The 24,931-nt window shown below is 41.0% G+C and overlaps 1 protein-coding gene across 5 annotated transcripts in view; it reads left to right on the top strand.

Annotated features, from left to right (window-relative positions):
- The window catches only part of TRIO (trio Rho guanine nucleotide exchange factor), a 373,142-nt gene that overhangs the window by 20,305 nt on the left and 327,906 nt on the right, over positions 1-24,931 (top strand). For all 5 annotated transcript variants that reach the window (XM_072153041.1, XM_072153043.1, XM_072153042.1 and 2 more), the window contains exons 2-6: positions 3,005-3,079; positions 9,917-10,031; positions 15,480-15,672; positions 18,294-18,806; positions 21,337-21,459. In XM_072153041.1, coding sequence (XP_072009142.1) covers positions 3,005-3,079; positions 9,917-10,031; positions 15,480-15,672; positions 18,294-18,806; positions 21,337-21,459 — 1,019 coding nt within the window. The remainder of the gene's footprint in view (positions 1-3,004; positions 3,080-9,916; positions 10,032-15,479; positions 15,673-18,293; positions 18,807-21,336; positions 21,460-24,931) is intronic.

Genomic DNA, 24,931 nt, shown 5'->3' with positions numbered 1-24,931 from the left:
TTATGAAAATGTAAAGTAGACAAATGGGAAATGTTATTCAGCAACTTATTTAGCTGGTAAATCTATCTGCCTGAAAACGTGATGATTTAGAATTTCGAAAATGGCAAATTTTTCAAAAAATTCATCACATTTTCTTTTTTTTGTAAATAAACGCAAAACTTATCTGCCAAAATTTACCACTAAAATGAAGTACAACATGTGGGGAAAAAACAATCTCAGAATCGTTTTGATAAGTAACAGTGTTCAAAAGTTATAACCATATAAAGCGAAGCAAGTCAGAATCCAAAAAATCGGGCTGAGCCTTAAGCTGTAAAATGGCTGCGTCCTTAAGGGGTTAAACACTACAGGGTGGATGTGATGGGTTCCTCTTCTCTTTTATTTGGAAGAAAAGTCTTCTCCTCTATTATCCCCCCTTAATTGTCTTGTTTATTTCTCTGTAATTCTCTCTGGTGGTTCCGTCGTGATGAAGGGGAAAACAATGAATTACTCTTACCGGTAATGTTGTTTCCTCAAGTCTCGACAGCACCTGGTATTTCCACCCGGGTGTTACTTTTTTGTGTGGTGTAAGTTCACGGGTGTCAAAAAAAAAAAAAAGAGAGAGAAACGGCTCTTCCAAGAGAATCTCTGTAACCAAACTGAGGAGGAGTAGGAGGAGCCTCTTTTTTTATGCTCAGGTTTCCTGTCCTTGGAGGGCAAATCTCTATCTCTCTGGTGGTGCCGTCGTGACTTATGGAAAACAATGAATTACTCTTACCAGTAATGTTGTTTCCTCATCTAAACAACTCTTCCTCAAATATTGATTTATGAAACTGCTCACTTTGTTCCAGTGCCCTCTCATGAGCTGTTTTATCTTCCTTCCAGACTTTCAGGTGCAGATCATTGGGTTGTTTCAGTTACATGTCATAAGCTGACTGGATCTTTCTACTGGTACCTCCTATATCTTTCTTATGCCTTCGGTTTTAACGCCCCCATGTAAACTTTGGCTGAGTTGCAGTATAGTACTGGGTCTGCCTGCGAGGAGGCACACTGTATTTCATTTTCTGTCCTCCATCCTTTTAGTTAGCATCTTTGTCTAGGTAAGCCGTGAACACCAAATATATTCAGAGCCTTTTAGGTGGTAATATATGATGAGGTCAGAAATGATCAGTTGCTCAATGTCTGTCTCTATGATTTTGTGAGCCACCGGGGGGCACTGCCCAAAATATCGTCAAGTCGGGACCATGTCTGTTGGAACATGAACTCTTTGCCGTCTGGATGTAAATGTTTCCTTTTGTCTATAAAGTTATAGTTCATTGTCATCCTATACAAGTCGCAGTCAGTTCCTGTTAAATTCTGTGTGGATGTGTAGATGGCAAACATTGCTTGGTTTAAATCCCTTGCCACTATTTGTATGGACAGGTATCTCTTGCCAGCTGGTTAACCAACTGCTCAAAACGACCCCTGGTCCTGATTTTGAGCGAAAAATATTATAAATACTTTGGTATGAATGTTTACCTGTGTAGTGTCAGGGTTATTTTGTATTGCAACACTTTGTTTAATGTATGATATGCATAATGCATCTATCCATATTGAGGATGTATTATACTAGCTGCCGCACATATGATTACGCTTCATAATGCTGTATTGTGGAGGAAATCGGATAGCTTGTTAATTTTCTTTTCAGGAAAGTATACGCTGTAGCCTGTTGTTTTATTTCTCAATTTTAAGTTTAATGTAATTGTACCAAAAAAAAAAAAGAATAAATAAAAACTTAAAAAAAATATATAAATACTTATGTCACCTGCATGGGTAACCAGGTCAGAATGTTTACTGTGTGGCACTGTATTAAGATCCTTATACAAGCGGTCCCCTACTTAAGAACACTCGACTTACATACGACCCCTAGTTACAAACGGACCTCTGGAAATTGGTAATTTATTGTGCTTTAGTCCTAGGCTACTATAAACAGCTATATCAGTTATCACAGGTGTCTGTAATGAAGCTTTAGTGTTAATCCTGATTCTTATGACAACCCAACATTTTTAAAATCCAATTGTCACAGAGACCAAAAAAGTTCTGGCTGTGATTACAATGCTAAAATATACAGTTCCGACTTGCATACAAATTCAACTTAAGAACAAACCTACAGACCCTATCTTGTATGTAACCCGGGGACTGCCTGTATACAGTATCGGGGCATAAAAAAAAACTTTTATGATACTAACTATCTTTTGCAACTATCTTTTGTCAGAAACTACAAATTTCAATATTTAGTAAATGGATAAAAAAAAAGTGTTGCTATACGTTTCAGAGTGTGTTGGTCTGCAGAGTAAAAAGAAAAAAGGCAGTCCTAATAGTTTTCACATTATATTGTACATAATTAAGTAGTGCCTGTTGTAGAAGGAAAAAAGTAAAGTGAGATTTGTACATGATCATTTTTTAACAGTCGTTATTATTGCTGCTGTCTCTTGTCTCCATGTATTTCTTTGGGCACAGCTGAGGATTTAAAAGCCTAATGCCCCTGAAAAAAACCCCTCAGAACAGACCTTATTCTTGGCTGTGAAAAATATGGATAACACACATTGGGGGAGATGAATCATTCTGTCTATACCAGAACACTAGAGTAATTTGCAACTTAAATGTTGTGTGCCACATTTACTGAAGATTTTGTTTGTCTGTTTTCTGACTCCTCTGAATACGGGGTTTAACCTCAATATTAACGTCTGTATGTGTTAGTGCGACCTCCTATGTATGCGGGCATATGGCTGAGTTTTGGGGGGGGGGGGAGGAAATGCTGTTAACACTCGCCACACAAAATGGCCAAGAGACCCGTAGTTTGCCGCCACAAAAAAAATTGTGTGCAGGAGGCCTAACCTGGGGATAATATGTGAAATTGAATGAGTAATGCTGGTGTTCATTACTTGGGTGATGCATTGAAAAACTGTGGAACATATACTTGAATAAGTATTTGAATAAAAAGTTTTTAATGTTTTTCCTTCCTTCCTTTTTTTTTTTTTTTTTTTAGGAAATCAAAGAAGTGAGGCCTTGAAAGCTATGGAAGTATTGCCCATATTAAAGGAGAAGGTCGCTTATTTGTCTGGTAAGTTCTATTTACTGTTGGTAACATCTGATGTTAGCTATGAAGCGCCATTTTTATTGTGAAGGCTTAATAATTCCTTTATAGAGAAGGCAAAACGTTGATTGGTTTTTATGCTGGAATAAAAAAAATACAACTGTATATACAGAACAGGAAAAAACATATGGGTTGTGTGCATGAGACCTTGCTATTGGTAAGCTAGACGTACTAACCAGTTCCTAAGGAACTGTTCTTCTTTTTAGGACTTCTTTCTTTAAAACTCTATATGCCATGGTTTTGTCGATTTTATAGAGTTATAAAAATTATGCTATTATAAAAAATATATGTCTGGGGCTATGTCACTGGAGTGCCACAGAGCACCTTGTTATATTTATTCACACACCCGTTACTCTATATGTCCTAACCATCCATAGTTCACAGAGCAGGTGACGTTGGGGACCGGGCTGTATGAGGAGTGAATAAATTGTAAGATTAATATGTTTAGTAGGACTAGTCTGCCGTTAGGGAAACTTGTCCTGTGGGATCCCATGCGATTAGTGCAAGAGGCCGGCTATATCTGCCATCTGGTCCTCTGAATTAGCAGCAGGGAGTTTGACGATCTCAAGTTGGCTTGTTTAACGCTATAGGCATCATGGTCAAGCATGACTGCAGCATCTGTAGGGCTTTTCCTCAACCCAACGATCACAGGGTTTGGGGGTGCCGAACATCTCTGTGGAAAACCCGGCATCTGATGAGGGACACCTAGGGTTGTCGACTCTGACATGAACTGACTACTTTAAAAGGATGTATGAAGAGGGCTCATGCAGTGAGCCTGCATCATAAAGACTTGGGGATTGCTGCACTATGCATCGGGACCGATCGCAGGTGTTGACATTTTTAATGCCGCTGGCATATCAAACCCCTGTGGCATGTGGAGGACGGGTAGCCACGATCCATTTCCATGACAGCCTGGAGTTTTTAGAAGACTCCTGCATCTGTACATGGGAGAGATCTGACACTGCCCATATATTACAGGAAGTGGCAGATCACTTGCAATTGCAGTAAATAGTAGTTATTTACCAGACTATGTATATATCTCCCCCAACAGTTCAAATCAAATATAAATATAAACAAAAGAAATCGGAAACATGTTGGCTCTTGCCACATCACAAAATACCTGATTTATGAAAATATTAAGTCTGTTATTCACAGCAGTGAACCCTTTAAAGCAGTGGTTCTCAACCTTTGTAATGCTGTGACCCCGCAATACAGTTACTCTTGTTGTGGTGACCCCAAACCATGCGGTTTGCAGTCAAAATGCAATAAAAGGCTACAAAGGCTTCAGGCGACCCCTGTGTTTTGGTCGTTCGACCCCTGCTGGGGTCACGACCCGCAGGTTGAGAACCACTGCTGTAAAGGAAAATGTCCGAAACGCCACTATTTTTCATGACATAAAAAATTTATTAAAAAGTGTTCAATGGGTTGTATAGTCCTCAAAATTGTAGCAATGAAAACGTCAGCTTATTTAGCAATAAAACATTATAAGCACCAGAAGAAGGCGAAACACCTTAAAACATGTAAAAATTTGCTATACCTGTGATCCTACAGAGCTAAAGAATAAAGGAGATGTATCATTTGGAGCACGTAGTGAAAGCCGTAAAAACTGACACTACAAGAAAATGGTGCAAATGCGGGTTTTCACCAATTTCACTGCATTCAGGTTTTTTCCCGCTTCCCAGTATAAGGCATGGAATAATAAATACCATCACTAAGAAGTAGTTATGCAGAAAATAAACCCTAACACAGCGCTGTACATGGTCAAATTAAAAAGTTATAGATTTCTGAAGACTAGGAGCGAAAAATTCAGGAAATAGGCTGCAACACAAAGGGGTTAATACAATGCCATACATCAGTATGGTAGTGTATTAGTTTGGACAAGTGATGAGATGTACTGGGAAGAAAAATAGCCAAAAATTATAATTTTTGCTCAATAATTTCTCAAAAACAGGATTAAAAGGAGATCTAAAAGCCACATTTACCAAGAAATTATCCCCAAAAAATGTACAGCTAATTATACTTTATATATACACTAAAACAATCTCCCTCAACAAAAAATTTTCAATAAAAATATAGTAAAATATTATCTGTACTATACAGTGAAAGGTAGTAAAATGTAAAAAATCTATTCCATAATTAAATTTTTTGCAAGAAAGGGTCAAACAATTTTCAGCATTGAGGTATTTATAGGCTCCTATAGATAATCTTTGCCCTCCATAAGCTCAATGGAACTCCTTCCCTTGCCCAGTCATACTCCCATACAACTGGTAACATCCACTTGTGGGTTACCTTCATACCTGAGAGATTTATTTTCTTCTTTTATCCAGCATAAATGTGTTAACTTTAGGGCTAGCTAAACAATTTATTTTCAAATTTTGAACGCTCCAAAGGAACCTCCATTTTGGTTTAACCCATGTGAGATGCGTAAAGGGTTTAAAAGCTTACCAAAAGCTGTTTTGATTTTGAAAAATATAAGTCTCCTAACTTCTTTCTAAAGAAAATAAAATCACTTAAATAATGACACCAACCTAAAGCAGACATATGGTTAAATGGAACCTGTTAGCAGAAGTTGTGTTGTGCAGCAGTGTGCTGTGTAGCAGAGCAACACCTTTCAGATCATGCTTCTTTCGTGTACCACTGTGGTGGAATCACTTACCGTGTATAATCGAGTATAAGACTAGACCCCTAATTTTAGCACAAAAGACTGGAAAAACCTATTGACTTGAGCATAAGCCGATGTTGGGAAATGCTTTTGTCACAGCCCCCCAGTGTATTGCCAGCCAGTTCCCGTAACATATAGCCCCGCCGAGCCTGTAGGTAAAAAAACAAAATGAGACTTGCCTTCGTGCTCACGATGCCTGCGACGGACCGCGTAGTTTTTGTTTAGCACATTTTTTTTGTGCTGAAAAACTCAGTTTATACTCAGTTTATATGTTACTTTGAAGTCAGATGTATATTAGTTTTATAATTGAATCGAACCTGAGGGTTTAACACTAAAGTCAAGCTCTCCCCACCTCAAAACACCCTGCAAAACACTCTGCTGTTATTGACACCTCAGTGTACAAAGCTGCACTGAAGTCTGGACAATCTTGTCAATTGCAGCAGAGTGGGTGGGAGAACTTGCATTCAGTGCAGAGCTCATGTAAGGTTTTCTGTGCGATTCCACCACAGTGGCTTTCCTCCCACACTCCAAAACATACTGGTAGGTTGATTATATTGTGATCCCCATTGGGAACAGGGACCAATTTGGCAAGCTCTGCATTGCTGCGTAATCTGTGTGCACTATATAAATAAAGAAAATACATGGAAAATACAGGATCTGGACGGATTTAATCTATTTCACAACATACTGGTGGTGGTTTCCGTTTTTTAATGTTCATTACTAATTTGGTTTGTAAGATTATCTGTCTGAAAAGAAAAACATTCTGAAAACAGCATTTTAAATATGGCAGATTTGAAAAATCAGGCTTGGTTATCAAGTTGAAAATGAATTTGTTCCTGAAGCAGTTAACATCAGTGTATATGTATAGGATTATTTTGGGAAATACAAAAAAAAGTGCTGAAATTCCAAACTCTGCTTATATGCGAGTGTATAAAATAACATGCTATTCTGTGATCACCTTTCTGACGCGCCCCGCAGGTCCTCTTTTATTTTGCTCAGCTCATGTATCTTCGTGCTGCTGTCGCACACACCATGACATCAGCTGCTTGCTGACATAATGCGCTCTAATGATGTGTGCGGCAGCAGTACGCGTAGGCATGGAGCCGGAGCATCGCAATACAGAAGAGGACCTGCGCGACGTGTCCGAAAGGCGAGTACAGAGTTTTTTCTTAAAATGGGCTGTGCATACTCTTCTTGGCCGCAGGCTAGAAACTAGGGGGCATGGGCCGCAGGTTATATACTATGGGGCATGGGCAGGCTGGCTGTATACTGGGAGGCTTGGGCAAGCTGGCTGTATACTGGGGGGCATGGGCAGGCTGGCTGTATACTGGGGGGCATCGGGAGGCTGGCTGTGTACTGGGGGGGGCAAAGAGTTTGTACTAAAATATAGGTGTATATATAGGTATATGTATGTATGTACATGTGTATGTATATCTGTGTGTGTGTATATGTATATAGATATATATAGATGAGGTTTTCAGTGCTACAATTGTTGCGATTGTACGAACTTTGGATCACTTTTTATTGAATTTTAAATATTTTTCCAAATGGCAAAAAAGTGCCATTTTCAAATTTTGGCGAAGCTTTCAATTACAGGGTTAAATGCAGTGAAAAACGGCTATTATATTTTGATCCTGCATTTGCAGACACGACGATACCTAATGTGTTTGTTTTTTTTACTGTTTATTTATATCAGTTCTAGGGAAAGGGGGGTGATTTTAATTTTTAGGGTTTTTTTTCTCCACTTTTTTATTATTTACTATTTTTCAGACTCCCTAGGGTACATTAACTTGTTTGAGCGATCCTATCAATGATTTTCCTCCTCATTCATTACAATGTGCTGATCGGAAATTTTAGTGAAACGGTTAAACCGAGACAACATTGGGTCTTCGGAAGACCTGAGGCTGTCATAGCAACGGATCGCAGCTCCCTGATGATGCCATGGGGAGAGATCATCTTTGACAAGATGCTGACAAGATGTCAGCTATTTCGATCACGGGTGTTACCGGTAAGTCTTTGCTGTAATATGCAGAAAAGACTTATCGACCATGGAGAGGGAAGCACACGTCGGTAAGGGGTCCTCCGTCACAATACAGGCTTGGGCTATAACATAAATAACATAAACAACCCAGGTAAGGGTACAAAGCTGTATATGGAGTAGTGCAGTACCATTACCTGGGTTGTTCATGCATTGTCTCTCCTGGAACTTTTTTAGTACATTTTAAAGAATTAATTTATCAATAAAGTTTCTCTATTTTATAAGATTATTATTGCCATGGATTACCCTTTTTTTGTCTATTGTTTTGGTATTTATTCAATAATTGTGAGGGCCACCTCTGACCACTCTGGCATAGTGGAGTTACCTTTATGATTAGGTCTTAAGTGACCTCTGTTATTGTTGGTACTGTTAATAGTTGTTGTGTTGTTCTGTTATTTTAGGCTATAACATAGACAGCTCAATTTTGTTCATGGTTGTGTGTGCACAATCGCGCACACAGCCGTGGGGATGGGCGGGGCTACTCGCTGCTCCAGCCCCCGGCGGAGGTAGAATGTCATGTGACCTCAATTCTGGTCACATGACTTTCCATCGGAGGCGCTAGATGGCTCAGCAGTAGAGGAGGGGCAGCACTGTGGGTGTTGCTGAGTGGTTCAGGTGCGAGCTGCGATTTTGCGCAGCAAGTGCCGGCACCCCTAGCACCCACCCGGCATAAAACCATTAAGCGTATTTATAAGCATAGTGTTTTTTTTCACGGAGTGAGTTAGTCTCTACAAGTATCATAGACTCTCCTAGAGGCATTTTCGTGATCTCTGGGGGGACAGGAGTCTTTTCTGGCTGTATACTGGGGGGGGGGCATAAGCAGGTCTGGGTGTATACCGGGGGGGGGGGGGGGATAAGCAGGTCTGGGTGTATACTGGGGGGGGCATAAACAGGCTGGCTGTATACTGGGGGGCATGGGATGGCTGTCTGGCTGTATACTGGGGGGCCTGGGCAGGATTCCTATATACTTGGGGCATGGACTGGCTGGCTAGCTATATACTGGGTGGAGTCCATGACCAATGCATTTCCCACCCTAGGCTCATACATGAGTCGTTTTCCCAAGTTTTTTGTGTTAAAATTAGGTACCTCATTTAGACACCAATAGTCACATGGATTGCGACCACAAATAACCTTTATCCACCAGGGCTAATTATTAACAATTTACTTTTATTAGGTTTATTTATAAGAATTGGTAACAAAGGAACCTTATGTAAAAATAAACAAACAGACAGTATTATGGAGGGTCAATGGATTAGGATGCTATTAGGAAGCTCTATAGAACATATAGTGTAATAACTTCCATTAGGGGGATTGATCAATTCTCCCTAGAAGGTTTGTATATTGCTGTAGAAAGCGTATTGCTCATAGAGACCTACCAATCTGTTCCTATGAAGTAATTTGCCTTACTATTACAGGCTCCTCAATAAAATCTAGTTAGCCTTCACTAGATTTGGACATAAATCATGACCCTATTCTATAAACTGTCTGCTGCATGATTAAAATTCAAACATGCTGCTCAACCAAACCCACCCGACATGTTTTGCCAAACTGGCGTAATCAGGGGTTCGGCGTCCATTACAGACTTTTATAAACTCTGTTCTTAACTGATATTACACTACATGTTGTATAGAGCTTCCTAATAGCATCCTAATCCATTGACCCTCCGTAATACTGTCTGTTTGTTTATTTTTAAATAATGTTCCTTTGTTACCAATTCTTATAAATAAACCTAATAAAAGTTAATTTTTAATAATTAGCTCTGGTGGATAAAGGGTATTTCTGGTCGCAAGCCGTGCGACTATTGGTGTTTTAAATATGGTAATTGATTTCCCATCCACCATCGGCTTATATGACAATGGGGTCCATCTATATGTTCTTCCTTCTTTCTGAAGGGGAGCTTTTGTGGTGAAAAACTGGGTACCTTGGCTTTTATATACGGCACATACATGAAAAATTCTTTACGATAACAAATGTGTCACAAAAGAGATTATAGACGATTTTTGCAGCCTACCTGTGCATGTGGCCTTAGGATGGGTAGCATTTTTTTTTTTATTTTATGCATTCAGATTTTACAATAAACTTAAAATGTTTTGTTTTTATGTAGGAGGCCGAGATAAAAGAGGAGGACCAGTTTTAACTTTTCCAGCTCGTAGCAATCATGATAGAATAAGACAAGAAGATCTCAGAAGGCTTCTTTCATATCTTGCCTGCATACCAAGGTATGTATTCCTTTTTTCTTTACATTTTCAGTTCCAGACCATTTTTTAGTATATAAACTGGTTGCTGACTGCTTATAAATGTCATGCGGGTTAGAAAGCAACTCTGACATTATGGAGGGAATTTAATGCATGGCGGCTGTGATGAAAAGTGACATTTCCAGACCCCTGAGTGGTGTCTACGGTCAATTAGTTAATTATTGTTTTATAGACAACTCCCTGTAAGCACGTGTTATGGGAGGGGCAGGAAGTGAGTTAAACTTGTCCATACAAGTTCCAGATAAAGCAAAACAATATTTCACAACCCTGAACGACTGAAAGACCCCTTTCACTGGCCTCGGCGTAACGGAACCTTATCAGCCCAAGAAGGCGGCCACCAGCTCTCACTTAACCCTGGTCCGTAACTGGATTATATTGGGTGAGGAGCCACCCGGTAGCATGTATAGAACTGAAACATTGACATGGGGATTCGTGGATCGAGCAACGCAGGTTAAATTTTATATTTAATTTCCTTAACGACGCACGAGACAAACAGTACACACAAAAGATATATATACAGGCGGTCCCCTACTTAAAAACACCTGACTTACAGATGACCCCTAGTTACAAATGAACCTCTGGATGTTGGTAATTTACTCTACTTTAGCTCCAGGCTGCAATGATTAGCTATAACAGTTATCACAGGTGTCTGCAATTAGGTTTTATTGTTAATCTTGGCTCTTATGACAATCCAACATTTTTAAAATACAATTGGCACAGAGACCAAAACAATTTTGGCTGGAGTTACAATTATAAAATATACAGTTCCGACTTGCATAGAAATTCAACTTCCTGTATATACAGTTGGCAGAGTACAAATTTCATAGGTAGGTCTAAAAGTATCAGCACGCAGTGAGTTAGTTACCTTGTGTGCGCCTAATGGGGACAGATAGTTCACACAAGATCCTTCCTGCAATTAGTGATGGTAAAAGGTTCCCCCAGGCAAACGCAAGTGGTGCTCTGATAATAATAGCTGCAGACAACCCTCTTAAAGAGAACCCGTCATGCAAAATAACCCCCCTAAACTAAATATATTTTCATAAACTGCCATTAGAGAGCATTGCCTGTATCCCTTCATTGTCCCTCTACATACCTGTAAACCTAAGCAATGAGGTCCTAAAGCTGTATGCAAATGACCTGTGAAATGTCCAATGAAGCATTAGCATATTCAAGCTGTCCACTCTATTCATGAGTGGGAGGCACAGCCACACCCCCAGTGCTTGATTGACAGCCTGTGTAATGGAGTGAGGCTGTATAATGCTGTGCTTCCTGGTGCTGGTGGCAACGCCCCCTGCAGCCTGTGTGTGCATGTGTGTGTGTTTAGGAGAGATACAGCAGCTCCAGGCAGCCATGTTACAGCAGAACATGTCAGATTCATGTGTAGCTGATGTCTGTGTCTCTCACCTGTATATTAGGAGGATGCAGCATGTCAGCAGATGACATACACACACTAACTATGCTTTACTATACATTACACACAGACATGAGCAGGGGGAGGAGAGGGGAGGGGTAACAGGGGTGACATCACTGCCTCTGACCATGTGACCAGCCTCATTTATATGATAAAAAATAGATGATTTTACAATGAATAATGTATGAAATAACTAGATAAAGGCTGGGATGGGATCCTTGTGAGCTGCTCCAACAGGTAGAGGTGACAGGACAAGTGACACAGACCTGATGACAGGTGTCCTTTAACATCCATAGGATGGCTCTTTGGACCCTCCTACCCGGCATGGAGACCAGAACCTTGGAGGAGTTTTAGCTTCTCAATGGGAAGTCATAGGATCAGTGTTCTGGTCTCATTGGATACGGATGAATCCCGGGATCACATTGATACCAGACATGACCTATTTGCTATGTTCCGATTCAGAGAAATTTATATCTGGGTCTCTTGTCTAAATAATGGAGAGAAGCCCCAGAGTCGCTACAGATGTGAAGGTGTTAGTTAATAGCTACCACCCACAGAGCCGGAGTCCCTCTTCAGACTTTGTAGTAGGAAGTTTCCAAAATCTCATTAAGTATGCAAGATAAGGCTAGGGGGAAGTGAGGGATATTAAAGGAAACCTGCGCGTGGCTACATAGGAAGTGAATGAGAGCCGCGCGCATGGTAAGCGCCGAGCGCGTACCTGCCTGCGCCGGCTATAAAGTTTAAAAAGATATCTGCACCTGTCCTGGAGGATATATCAACAGACTTGGACCTCTTGATGTATCCATCGGGCAGCCACGCCTTTGGGCAAAACTATCCCCGTCCCGACCTTTTGTGTAAAAACTAAAAACTGCTGTAAACTAATGTTTAGACAGTATGCAGGCATGGGGCAGGAACTCCACATGCCGGCAAACTCCGCTACCGTAGTTTTTTTGCACTGCCCAAGAAATGGCATTTATTTTGGTTCTTCAGTGACGCAAACTGGTGTAGAAGCACTGATAAAAGTCCCCCTATGTTTTACAGAGAAACAAAGATGTATACAAATGAGGTGGCAACCCTCCTGCAGTGTATTTTCCGAGACTGTATTCCCACTTTTGCTGAAGCAAAAGTTCAGTAAAAAGATAATTTTTGGGTGGTTGCTAATATTTTAAGAAGTTTTGCAAGACCATAGCTTCCAGATCCATGTGTCCAGTATTTGAAAATGATGGTAAAAGAGAGGGTATAATATATTTGGATTTTCGAGGTCTTTTTTGTTTTTAATGTAAGGAAGATGTAAAAAGCACAAAAGTATTCAGAAAAAGGTTTAGACTTATCAAGCGTCTCAAAGCACAACATTTCAGAGTTATAGTACACACAGTTTTTGCTGTGCTAGATTGGTCACGGTGTCTGATGTTGAAGGATAAATCTGCCGTAGTTTCAGCCTGTCAAGTCATACTTTGTGTCCTCTATTAATTGGTGTACTTTTCCAATATTTTTGATCCCCCTTTGTTGTACTAGTTGGAAAAAGTTTTTGTGGCACAAATTATGATGGAATTCAACTGCGAACAGTTTGATCCCCAGTTTGATCTCTACATCATATGGAGAGACTGTGCAGTTCCTCATATCGCTAGATGCTATGGCTACCCAGTAGGCTCTATTATTATCCATATTATCCATAGTGTACATTTGGACACTATCTTGTGGATCCCACCCAATGAGGCTGGTGAAGTCAGTGGGGGCAGTATACAGGAGTACAGAATGCCCGCCCTTGAACAGTCTATAATTTTAGGGGTAGATAAATGTTATCATTAAAAGATGGAATATCAGAAATAAAATCCATAAAATCACATTGTATAAATTTATTAGCATTTTACAGTGAGAAATTAGTATTTCACCTTCCTGAGGGAGTGGTTAATGATGTAGCAGTACTGTGTCACACAAAACCTCACTTTCTCACAATCTTACTCTTAATGTTTCATCAAGAGATTGTGTAGAATGTGCCATAGCACTTGCTGGGGAAAGTAAAGGGAGCTGTATATGTCTGTAGATGAATATTTGCAGACTGTTCCTAAGTATTGGTTGCATACCAGCAGCTTGGTGGAGCAGGGAGACCTCTCAATCAGGAACAGGGTGACAGAGTGGTGAACCAATGCAGCCTCCGTAGTGCAGTGGTACTTGCAGGTGCTACACTGGAGACTGCACAGAAGCTTTTGTAAATAGTAGTACAAGTTTCATTTTGGACTACCTCATCAAGGAGTTTTACAGAGGCTGTTTAGCAGCGTCTTCTTTTTACAGGGGCACCTAGGAATAGAAAAGGTCTTATTCTGCATGTATCGCTCAATTTAACTTCCCAACCAGTGTTTGCTCACTGGTAGATCAGCCTATATAGGGGAACTATAGTACTGGCCAAAGCACTGATTGGCTTGTATGGGAGTCCATCTCTCTAGTGCCAATGTTGGGCAGCTGATCTTTTTGAGCCTAGTCATTGGTCACAGGTAGAGCCTATTATCATTATTTTCAGCTGCACTATGGCTCATTGGGCACTGAACTTCCTCAAGCCTTAGATATAAAATAATTCTGTTCTTCAATCAAGGGAAACCAAAGCATAAAGAAGGGAAAATTTGATCTCGTGCAAGTTTTAGATTCTAGGTAGCAGTATTCACTTTTCTGTATTTTGTGTACATGTGCCAAAGTTTTCCCCTTCTGATCAGAAATTCTTGTACTTCTCTGCACACGCTTGGTGGTGTGTGATTATTGATCATCAGTATTATGTATATGAACATCATACTAAGATTGAATTGCTTAAATAATCAATACAGAGATCTTTCTTCAAATATTTTAAGCATAAGATCTGTAACCAAGTCCTGGGGTCATTTCCCAGTTGGTCATGGATGGGTAAATATAATTGCGCCATGTGGGAAATCACCCAGACTGCAATAATCAGCTGTAAAGTGTCTGTAATGAAGCTTTATTGATAATCCTTGGTCCCATTACAGCAAAAATTGTTTAAACTCCAATTGTCACTGGGGCCAAAATTTATTTTTGGCTGGTTCTACAATTATAAAATGTACAGTTTCGACTTGCATACAAATTCAACTTAAGTACAAACCCAAGAATTCTTTTTTTTTTTTTTTTTTTTCTTTTCTGATCCGTTGATTTTCTTTGAGTCTGATCACATTTCTATTTTTTTTTTCATGGATGTGCAGACTATGTGAAAAAATAATTGTAGCATAATCATTTTCTTTTCTCACATGCGGACCATGGACCACACAGATGACATCTGTTTCTAGTCGGCAGTGCAGAAAATAAATTAGAAATCAATAATATTTTTTTCAGCCGTGAAAAAAAATAAAGATACAATTCAGGCTGTACATAGATATAACACATCCATGTTTTTTGAATATAGGCGGTCCCCTACTTAAGGACACCCGACTTACAGACAACCCATAGTTGCTTCACCCTTTGGTGAAGCTTTCTGAATGCTTTACTATAGTCCCAGATTGCAATGTTCAGCTGTAAGGTGTATGTAATGAAGCTTTATTGATGACCCTTGGTCCCATTACAGCAAAAATTGTTTAAACTCCAATTGTCACTGGGGCCAAAATTTATTTTTGGCTGGATCTACAATTATAAAATTTACAGTTTCGACTTGCATACAAATTCAACTTAAGAACAAACTTCCGGACCTTTTCTGTACGTAACCCGGGGATTTCCAATGGGTATACCTGTCTGCATGAGACGGAAGACTTCTTCATTTTTATATACAGTTGGAGGAAAAGGAACTGTTCGTGAAACGATCTAGTGTTTAATGAACAGGCTTCTATTCTAGTCCTCATCACACTGCAATAACCTGTTTTTTGGAACTCTGCCTCTGGATAGTGATTGACAGGCTGCTGGGTATGATTAGGATTTGTCATAAACATTTAAGAGTATAATGGCATTTAACACATCTGAAGTCCATATTTTGATGTTTCTTAATATGTGTTTTTCCTCCCCACCTACAGTGAGGAAGTTTGCAAGCGTGGTTTTACAGTAATTGTAGATATGCGTGGCTCAAAATGGGACTCTATTAAGCCATTATTGAAGATATTACAAGAATCCTTTCCCTGTTGTATTCATATTGCACTAATCATAAAGCCAGATAATTTTTGGCAGAAGCAGAGAATTAATTTTGGAAGCTCCAAATTTGAATTTGAGGTGGGTTTAGTAGTTTTTTTTATTTGCAAAAGGAGTTTAGCTATATTTACTAGTGAAATGTTCTTTCTTTTTTTAAAAAAAAACTTGTCCATTATTGCATACATTTCTAATTGTGTTTCACACTAACCCCTTAATAACTACTATATCAGCTTTTTACTGTGTTCATTAAAGGGAACCTGTGACCAGGAGACCAATTTTAGCATCCCCGTAGACCCCACAGACCATAGTAGATACACTGCCAAAAATAAACACTCAAATCCAAGATGGTGGCCTAACCCTGAAGTCAGAAGTTACAGGGTCGTGTCTAGGGGCAACTGAAAATGTGTCCAGTAGGACTCAGAGACAGTTTGGTCTTATATCTGTGAAATGCTGTATTTTTTTTATTAATAACAGTGAATTCGGAGGTCGCATTAACGCCTCACCACGCGTCATAGACGCGTGATGAGGCGCCATTACCCCCCAAAATAATTGCCATGCGTAAAGTTACGCTTGGCAATTATTCCCTGTAGCGCGCAGGCTGAGCGGTTCAGCGCGCGCTGCAAATGAGTTAAATGTCAGTAGGGCGATCACAGCGCACGCTGGACCGCTCAGCGGGACACGTGACTGGGGGCGGGCCGGAGTGAGAGCACCCACCCCAGGGGAGACATGTGGGCAGTGGCGTACCGTCCGCGGTCGTCATTGAGACCGGGCCCAATCAGAAGGGGGGGCGGGGCTGTCACCAATGCCGCTCTTTCCCCAGCTCTCCGCTATCCTCTGACCCCCTCCCCCCTCGTCCGCTGCTTGGCTCCTCGGCTTCTCTGCTTCCCGGCTCCTGCGCCCGAATGCGACAGACTGTAAGTCGCTGTGTGTATGTGTTGTGTCTGTGTGTATGTGTTGTGTCTGTGTGTATGTGTTGTGTCTGTGTGTATGTGGTGTGTCTGTGTGTATGTGGTGTGTCTGTGTGTATGTGGTGTGTCTGTGTGTATGTGGTGTGTCTGTGTGTATGTGGTGTGTCTGTGTGTATGTGGTGTGTCTGTGTTGTGTTGTGGCGTGTGTGTGTGTGTGTGCTGTGTTGTGTATATGGTGTGTGTGCGCCCTGTGAGTGTATGTGCTGTGTGAGAGTATGGGCTGTTTGTGCATGGTATGTGCAGTTGCACTGTGAGTGTACGGTGTGTGTGCACTGTGCGTGTATGAATATGCTGTGTGAGTGTATGGTGTGTGTGCACTGTGCGTGTATGAATATGCTGTGTGAGTGTATGGTGTGTGTGCACTGTGCGTGTATGAATATGCTGTGTGAGTGTATGGTGTGTGTGTACTGTGCGTGTATGAATATGCTGTGTGAGTGTATGGTGTGTGTGTACTGTGAGTGTATGAATATGCTGTGTGAGTGTATGGTGTGTGTGCACTGTGCGTGTATGAATATGCTGTGTGAGTGTATGGTGTGTGTGTACTGTGCGTGTATGAATATGCTGTGTGAGTGTATGGTGTGTGTGTACTGTGAGTGTATGAATATGCTGTGTGGGTGTATGGTGTGTGTGCACTGTGAGTGTATGAATATGCTGTGTGGGTGTATGGAGTGTGCGGGTGTGTGTGCACTGTGAGTGTATGAATATGCTGTGTGGGTGTATGGAGTGTGCGGGTGTGTGTGCACTGTGAGTGTATGAATATGCTGTGTGGGTGTATGGTGTGTGCGGGTGTGTGTGCACTGTGAGTGTATGAATATGCTGTGTGGGTGTATGGTGTGTGCGGGTGTGTGTGCACTGTGAGTGTGCGGGCGACGTGTGCCCGCCGTACACACGTCGCCCTAAGGGGAAGGGGGGCCCCATGCAGAAGTTTGTCATGGGGCCCAGCCTCTTCTAGTTACGCCACTGCATGTGGGCCACGAAGCTGCTGCTCCCCGTCCTGCTCCATCTCTACCTGCCCGCAGCTGCCTGCGTTTGTGATCGACGGGGCCTAAGAGCAGTGCCGGGTGAGTGTAGTGTAGTGTAGTGTGAGTGTGTAGAAATAGAGAAAAAACGGGGTCAAAGAGTTAGACGCGCTACATCCGAGGTGTATTATTGATTATTTTTATTGGAAATGTGACTACGCGTTTCAACGCCGTCTAACTCTTTGACCCCGTTTTTTCTCTATTTCTACACAACACATCTGGATCCACATCCAGCCCCGGGGTCTGACGCTGCAACTCCACTCCATTATCTCTCTCCCCCATTTTGTGCATACTTTTGGCGCCTGGCTCTAGACAAATCCCTCACAATTTTTTCCTCTCTTCCTCGTAGTGTGAGTGTGTGCAGAGTGTGTGCTGTGTGTGTTGTGTGCGGTGTTGTGGTGTGTGCTGTGAGAGGGGAGTGTGTGCGGTGTTGTGTGCCGTGAGTGTGTGCTGTGAGTGGGGAGTGTGTGCTGTGAGTTGTGAGTGTGTGTGTTGTGTGAGTGCTATGTGTATTACCGAAATTTTCATACTCCTCCTCGGGTAAAAATACTCCTCAAAAATGGTGAAAGGGTATTTTTACCCTTCTGGAAAAATGTTAGTGCGACCTCTGAGTGAATTAGGAAATTGTGTTATTTTGTTATTCTGAGTACATATAAGAAACTTGTCTTCTTGGGAAAATCCGAAGTTTAACGAAGTTTTTATCATTTTTCCTTAGACTAATATGGTTTCTTTAGAAGGCCTTACCAAAGTTGTTGATCCTTCTCAGCTAACACATGAATTTGATGGTAGCTTGGAGTATAACCATGAAGAATGGATAGAAATAAGGTTGGCATTTGAGGACTTTATTGGAAAAGCTACGCATATGCTATCACGACTTGATGAACTTCAGGAGATACTTGGTAACAAGGAACTGCCTCAGGATTTAGAAGGAGCTCGAAATATCATTGACTCACATTGTCAATTAAAAAAACGGGTTACTAAAGCCCCTATTGAAGACCTTGATCTAGAAGGACAAAAACTCATGGAAAGGATACAAAACAGTGAAAGTTTTCCAAAAAAAACTTCTAGCTCTGGTAATGCTGACCTTCAAAATTTTTTACCTAAAGTATCAACCATGCTTGATAGACTACATTCCACAAGGCAACATCTGCATCAAGTTTGGCATCATCGAAAGCTAAAATTAGACCAGTGCTTTCAACTTCGACTGTATGAGCAAGATGCTGATAAGGTAATGTGTTTAATAAATTCTTTACTCTGTCATTGAGAAAGTATGAGTGGCCCAACGCAATGAAAATTTAGTTTACTAAATTTACATTTTTGGCATTATAACTGTCCTTTAAAGTGAACCTGTCAGCAGCAATGTCATTTTTAGCTAGTGACAGGTACTAATAGCCTATGCTAAAAATGCCTTTGTGAATCTTGTGAACATTCTGAATCATTTCAGTACTTCATACAAATTTAATTTACATTACTTTGTTCCCTGCTAGCAGAATGTGGTGTCCCGGGGAAGCTGCAGCCTGTGTGTGCGCTGTGTCTTTTCATGATTCCTCTACTCTACACCATCCGCCCCCCCCCTCCCTCTCCTGACTGCTCAATGCACATGATAGGCTGTGGGGAAGGGTGAGTGAGATGCATGAGTGTGGAGGAGAGGAGACTGACACCAGCATACACAGTATGTAGCTGTCCCTCCCCAGGGACTCGCCACATATTGCTGGCAGGGAGCACGGTAAACTTGTATAACACTATATATACGACTACTGAAATCATTCATAATCCCGACAAAGGCATTTTTTTTAAATCAACACAGCATAGGCCAGTGATGGCAAACCTTTTAGAGACAGAGTGCCCAAACTTCAACCAAAATCCACTTATTCATCGTGAAGCGCCAACATGGCATTTTAAGAAGTAACTTATGGCTACCTGTTCTCCCACAATTTTCAATTGTATCGGCCACCAATATAGTTGAAAGAAGGAAAGCAAATTCAGATAATCATTGTAGCTTCTCTCCAAGGTTTGCCTGTAGAGGAAGAATGGTGGGTCCAGCAGGATGACCTCCAGTGATTATGCAGTTCTGTTAATTCCTTCTCACTTTTCCCCAGTTCCAAACAGTCATTCAAATGTCGCTTTAAAATAGCGCTGAGAGCAGCATCCCTCAAGTTTCCTGGGACTGTAGGAAGGTTCAGTGGATATAGTCTGTTCCGTGAACTTTGTCCTGGGGCAATGGCCTGAGTGCACACAGAAAAGGCTCAGAGTGCCACCTCTGCCATAGGTCCACCACCACTGGCATGGGCTATTGGAACCTGTCACCAGCTAAAAATTACATTCCTGGTGACTGGTTTCCTTTAATGATTTTCAGCTTAATTCACTAGCAGTAGGTTCACCACAGCATATGTAAAGACTAGTAATGATACATTTCAAGATGTTTCATCGTTTGCAATATTATTGATGCACACAGGAAAACAAAGTTTACTGCAATTACCGTATTTTCCGGGCCATTAGGCGCACCGGAATATAAGGCGCATCAGTCCGATGCGCCTTATATATGGAATAATTCCATATGTAAGGCGCATCGGACTATAAGGCGCAGGGTCCGGGGGCGTGGCGGAGGTCCGGGGGCGGAGCGGAGACCCGACGAGAAGAGACGCGACGCGACCCGAAGACGAGACCCGACGAGACGCGGCGACGCGGGGAAGGTGAGTGGGGAAGGTGAGGGGGAGGTGGAGGAGGGCAGCGGACCATATTTACAAAGGTCCCCGCTACCGGAGACAGCAGATCTCCAGCGGGAACTGCAGACCGACGCGGAAGAAGTTGTTTGTGCCGCGTGGTCTGCAGTTCCCGCTGGAGATCTGCTGTCTCCGGTAGCGGGGACCTTTGTAAGTATGGTCCGCTGCCCTCATATAGGGCGCACCGGACTATAAGGCGCACTTTGGATTTCCAAGGAAATCCAAGGCTTTTATGTGCGCCTTATAGTCCGGAAAATACGGTACTTGTATTGTGACAGAACTAAGTTTCTATTTCTGTATTTGTATATTGTATGTTAAGAGACCTGTATGCGCAACATTTTGTTTTTACGTCTTGTTTCGTGTAAACTTAAAAGAAAAAAAAAACAATGGCAATTTTTTTTTTTAAAACATGGCAATTTTGTCACAATGCACAGTAAATCTGCCCCAATTACCTTAGAGAAAAAAATGTAAATGAACAGTATTCCGAATATAATAAATGATATGGTCTTAAATGAAGAAAAAAAAACACTAAAGAAGACTGCTATAAGATATTAGTTTTGACAATTTTAACAAACACCCATATTGTGGGCAGCAGGCTTAGTGGTTAACATTAGAGCCTTGCAGCGCTTGGGATCTGGGTTCAAGTCCCAGGGTCAACATCTGCAAAGAGTTTGCACGTTCTCTTATTGGCGAGCTCTGTGTAGCGCTGTGTAATCTGTGTGCGCTATATAAATAAAGGAATTATTTATCATTATGAAGACTTAATCAGTAAAAATTGACCTTATAAATCAATACCAATTAAACTTTTGAATGATTTGGTCCATAGACTTTCTAAGTTTTTTATCTTTACATTAGTTGGCTTTGTTTACACCAAAATAGTACCAATTTTAGCACATAGTGGTGTCGCTTAACCAGTTTGTTCTTTCCGCTACACCTCTTTGTGAACACAATAGCAAAACTAAGGAGGCCCATTAAGTAATGTACACCTGAAGATTTTCTTGTTAGCTGAAGTTACTGTCTATTTGTTTTCTTTAGATGTTTGACTGGATTGCACATAACAAAGGACTTTTTTTGACCAGTTACTCCGATATTGGAATCAGCCACAATCAAGCCTTGGAGCTTCAGACGCAGCACAATCATTTTGCTATGAACTGTATGGTAAGATGCTTAGAACATTTTTCTCCTTGCACTGATATCTACATTTCAAGGTTCTCTCAGAGCTTAGACATGATTTTTATCGTGGTTATAGCTGTCCCTTAATACATTGATTATTTTAATACAGTTTTGAAATACCGTATATACTTGAGTATAAGCCGACCCGAGTATAAGCCCAGGTACATAGTTTTACCACCAAAAACTGGAAAAACCTATTGACTCGAGTATAAGCCGAGGGTGGGAAATGCATTGGTCACAGCCTCCCAGTATATAGCCTGACAGCCCCGATATCGATATAGCCCGACAGCCCCGATAGCGATATATAGCCCGACAGCCCCGATAGCGATATATATCGCCCGACAGCCCCCATAGCGATATATAGCCCGACAGCCCCCATAGCGATATATAGCCCGACAGCCCCCATAGCGATATATAGCCCGACAGCCCCCATAGCGATATATAGCCCGACAGCCCCCATAGCGATATATAGCCCGACAGCCCCCATGGCCCGCCCGGCGCACTCAGTGACATATCACCCGAGTTATGCTTGGTTTTTTGGTGAATTTTGACACACCAAGCTCAAAAGGTTGCCCATCACTGTCCTACACCAAAGTATGAAATAATTATTAGCGCCAGAAGATGGCAAAATCAAAACAAAAAATCTTTGTACAAGAGGTTTTAATTTTTGTAAATGTATGAAAACATTATAAAACCTAAACAAATTTGGTATCCCTGTGATCCCACCGACCCAAAGAATAAAGTAAACATGTCACTTGTGGTGCACAGTGAAAGCCGTAAACTTCAAGCCCACATGTAAACGACGCAAATGCCTTTTTTTTTTCACTAATTTCACTGCATTTGGAATTTTTCTTGCCGCTTCCCAGTACACAGCTAAGAATATTGAATACCATCACTATGAAGTGCAATTTGTTACACAGAAAATAAGCCGTCACACAGTTCTTTACATGTAAAATAAAGAAGTTATAGATTTTTGATGGTGGGGAGTGAAAAATGGAAATGAAAAAACAAAAAAGGGCCAGGTCCTTAAGGGGTTTAAGGAATGCTTCAACTAGGATGAAGTACATTGTAGATGGGAGGGGCTGACCAAGCATGGACATGTCATCTCTGATGCCAGTCAATAAGATATGGGGATATGAGGAATACAATTTTGCACCTGCAGCCGAACCCATGACATGATATTTTGTCACGGGTCTAGAAAGTGTTAAATAACCGATTATAACTGCTCTCATTTCTGGGTGTGTGGGGATGGATTACACAGAGTGTCAAAGGGAACCTGTCAACACATTTTACTGTGTGTCATCCCCCCCCCCCACGTGCCAAGATTCTGCTATGTTTTTGCCCCGATTGGCAGCAAAAACAGAATAAAACAAGTGTGCAGTAAGTACTCCATGAGGAGTACTCCCCTGGCTTCACATCTAAACAGCCTCCTGCGGAACAGGGCTTCTCACAGTGAGGAGAAACTATAACTGGGAGCAGCAGGAGGGAGGGGACTGGAACTGAGGGCAGTAGGGAGGGGGGATAGTTATTATACGAATGCAGTAATATGTAGTAGTGGTTTCTTGGCGGTATTTACTCTGTAGTATGGTTTTTGGAGCATCTAAGGTTTTGGTTAATAGTGCTGCCCCTTGACGGCTAACCGTATGATAACGTGGCCCTTGGGCTGAAAAAGTTTGTGCACCCCTGTCCTAAAGTGTTAACCCCTTGCTGTCAAAGCCACTTTGCACCTTCCTAACACGGCCCATATTTTTTCAAATCTAACATGTCACTATAAGTGGTTATAACTTCGGAACACTTTAACATATCCAAGTTATTTTGAAATAGTTTTCTCTGTACTTGTACCTTGTTAGTTGAAAAATTTTGGTTGTATGTTTTTTTTTTTTAAATTCTATAAAATAATGATACAGAACATTCTTTATAGCATTATAACATATTCACACAGAATTGGAGCATCTCCTACCACTAATTCCATCCAATATTATGAATCCCTGACCAATCTAATGAATCCCTGGCCAAAACCAAAGTTTTTCATTATCGCCCATAGGTAGTTCCACTCAACGCTGTCAAATGCTTTGACAGCGTCGAGGACCCACCACAGCTCTGTCATGTCCCTCCTCTTTCATACATCTCTGAATGTTAAGCATGACCCTCCGAAGATTCATGGAGGTAGATTTCCCGGGCATAAAGCCATTTTGATCGTCTGATATAATAGATGTTATGATTTTCTTAAGGCGGTCAGCTAAAATTTTTGCAATTATTTTGTTGTCAAGATTAATCAAAGAAATTGGGCGATATGATCCTGGATCTAATGGATCTTTATCCTGTTTTTTGATTAAAACAATCAAAGCCTCAGACATGGACTGTGGCATCTCTCCTGTATTAAAGATGTATTGTATTACCTGATATAGAAGGGGAATAATTAAATCTCTATTTTATACAAATTTCCTCGGGGAGCCCATCTAATCCTGGGGCTTTTCCAGTTGTCATATTATTGATAGCCCTTTTTATTTCTTCTTTTGTTATGGGTAATTCCATGAATTGTTGTTCTTTTATTTTGAGTTTGAGTAATTTAATTTTCTGAAGGTACTCTTCTAGATCTCCTTGAGGGTATTTTGCTTTTGTATCGTATAAGTCTGTATAAAAATCCAAGAAAATTTTACTAATTCCTTCATTATCTGAGACTATACCATTATTCGGGTCTTTTATGGCTGATATATAGGAAACTTCATTTTGGTTTTTAACCAGTGCGGCCAAGATCTTCCCTGACCTACTACCTTCCAAATAGATCTGATCATTGATTTGTGTGTGGATCTTTTCTGCTCTTTGCTGTATTTCTATTTCATAGATAGCAATGGCTTCTTCCCATTTCGACTTGTTTATTTAACTAGGGTTATTGAGATAGCTTTGTTCCCTCGCCATTACCGTTTTCCTTGCTTCTTCTATCCGTGCTAGTCTTCTACCCATCATAATTTTACCCAGTTGTGTCCTTGTGTCCTTGTGACTTGTGTCCCATATGAACTCTCTCCCCCCCCCCCCCCAACTAGCCCCAGTGCTGGTTAGTTTCAAAAAACCCTTGAATATTGTTATGAATAAAACTGTGATTCGTGATAGTTAACCCTATTTCTTATTTTTTTTGGCCTATCTACTTCCATTTGTACTTGTATTGGGAGGTGGTCTGACAGCCCCCTTTTTTACATCTGGTAAAATAAGCTCGTTACCCAATACATTGTGCGCAAATACTTGGTGCGTTTTAGAGTGACATGAGAAAACTTTAGCGTCTGGGTTTCTGTCCCTCCATATATCTATTCATAAACACATATTTACCATTGTCTTCTATCCATTTGTTATGAATCTCAATTTTAATGTTTTTATGTATAATTATAGAGACACCTCTAGAATATTCCGAGTATTGGCATCCCAATCCATTGTTTTAATATAGTTTTAACTGTCTCCGCTC

This window comes from Engystomops pustulosus, chromosome 5 (assembly GCF_040894005.1).
Source record: "Engystomops pustulosus chromosome 5, aEngPut4.maternal, whole genome shotgun sequence".
NCBI classification, from domain to species: domain Eukaryota; kingdom Metazoa; phylum Chordata; class Amphibia; order Anura; family Leptodactylidae; genus Engystomops; species Engystomops pustulosus.
This window is presented reverse-complemented; position numbering and strand designations above follow the sequence as displayed.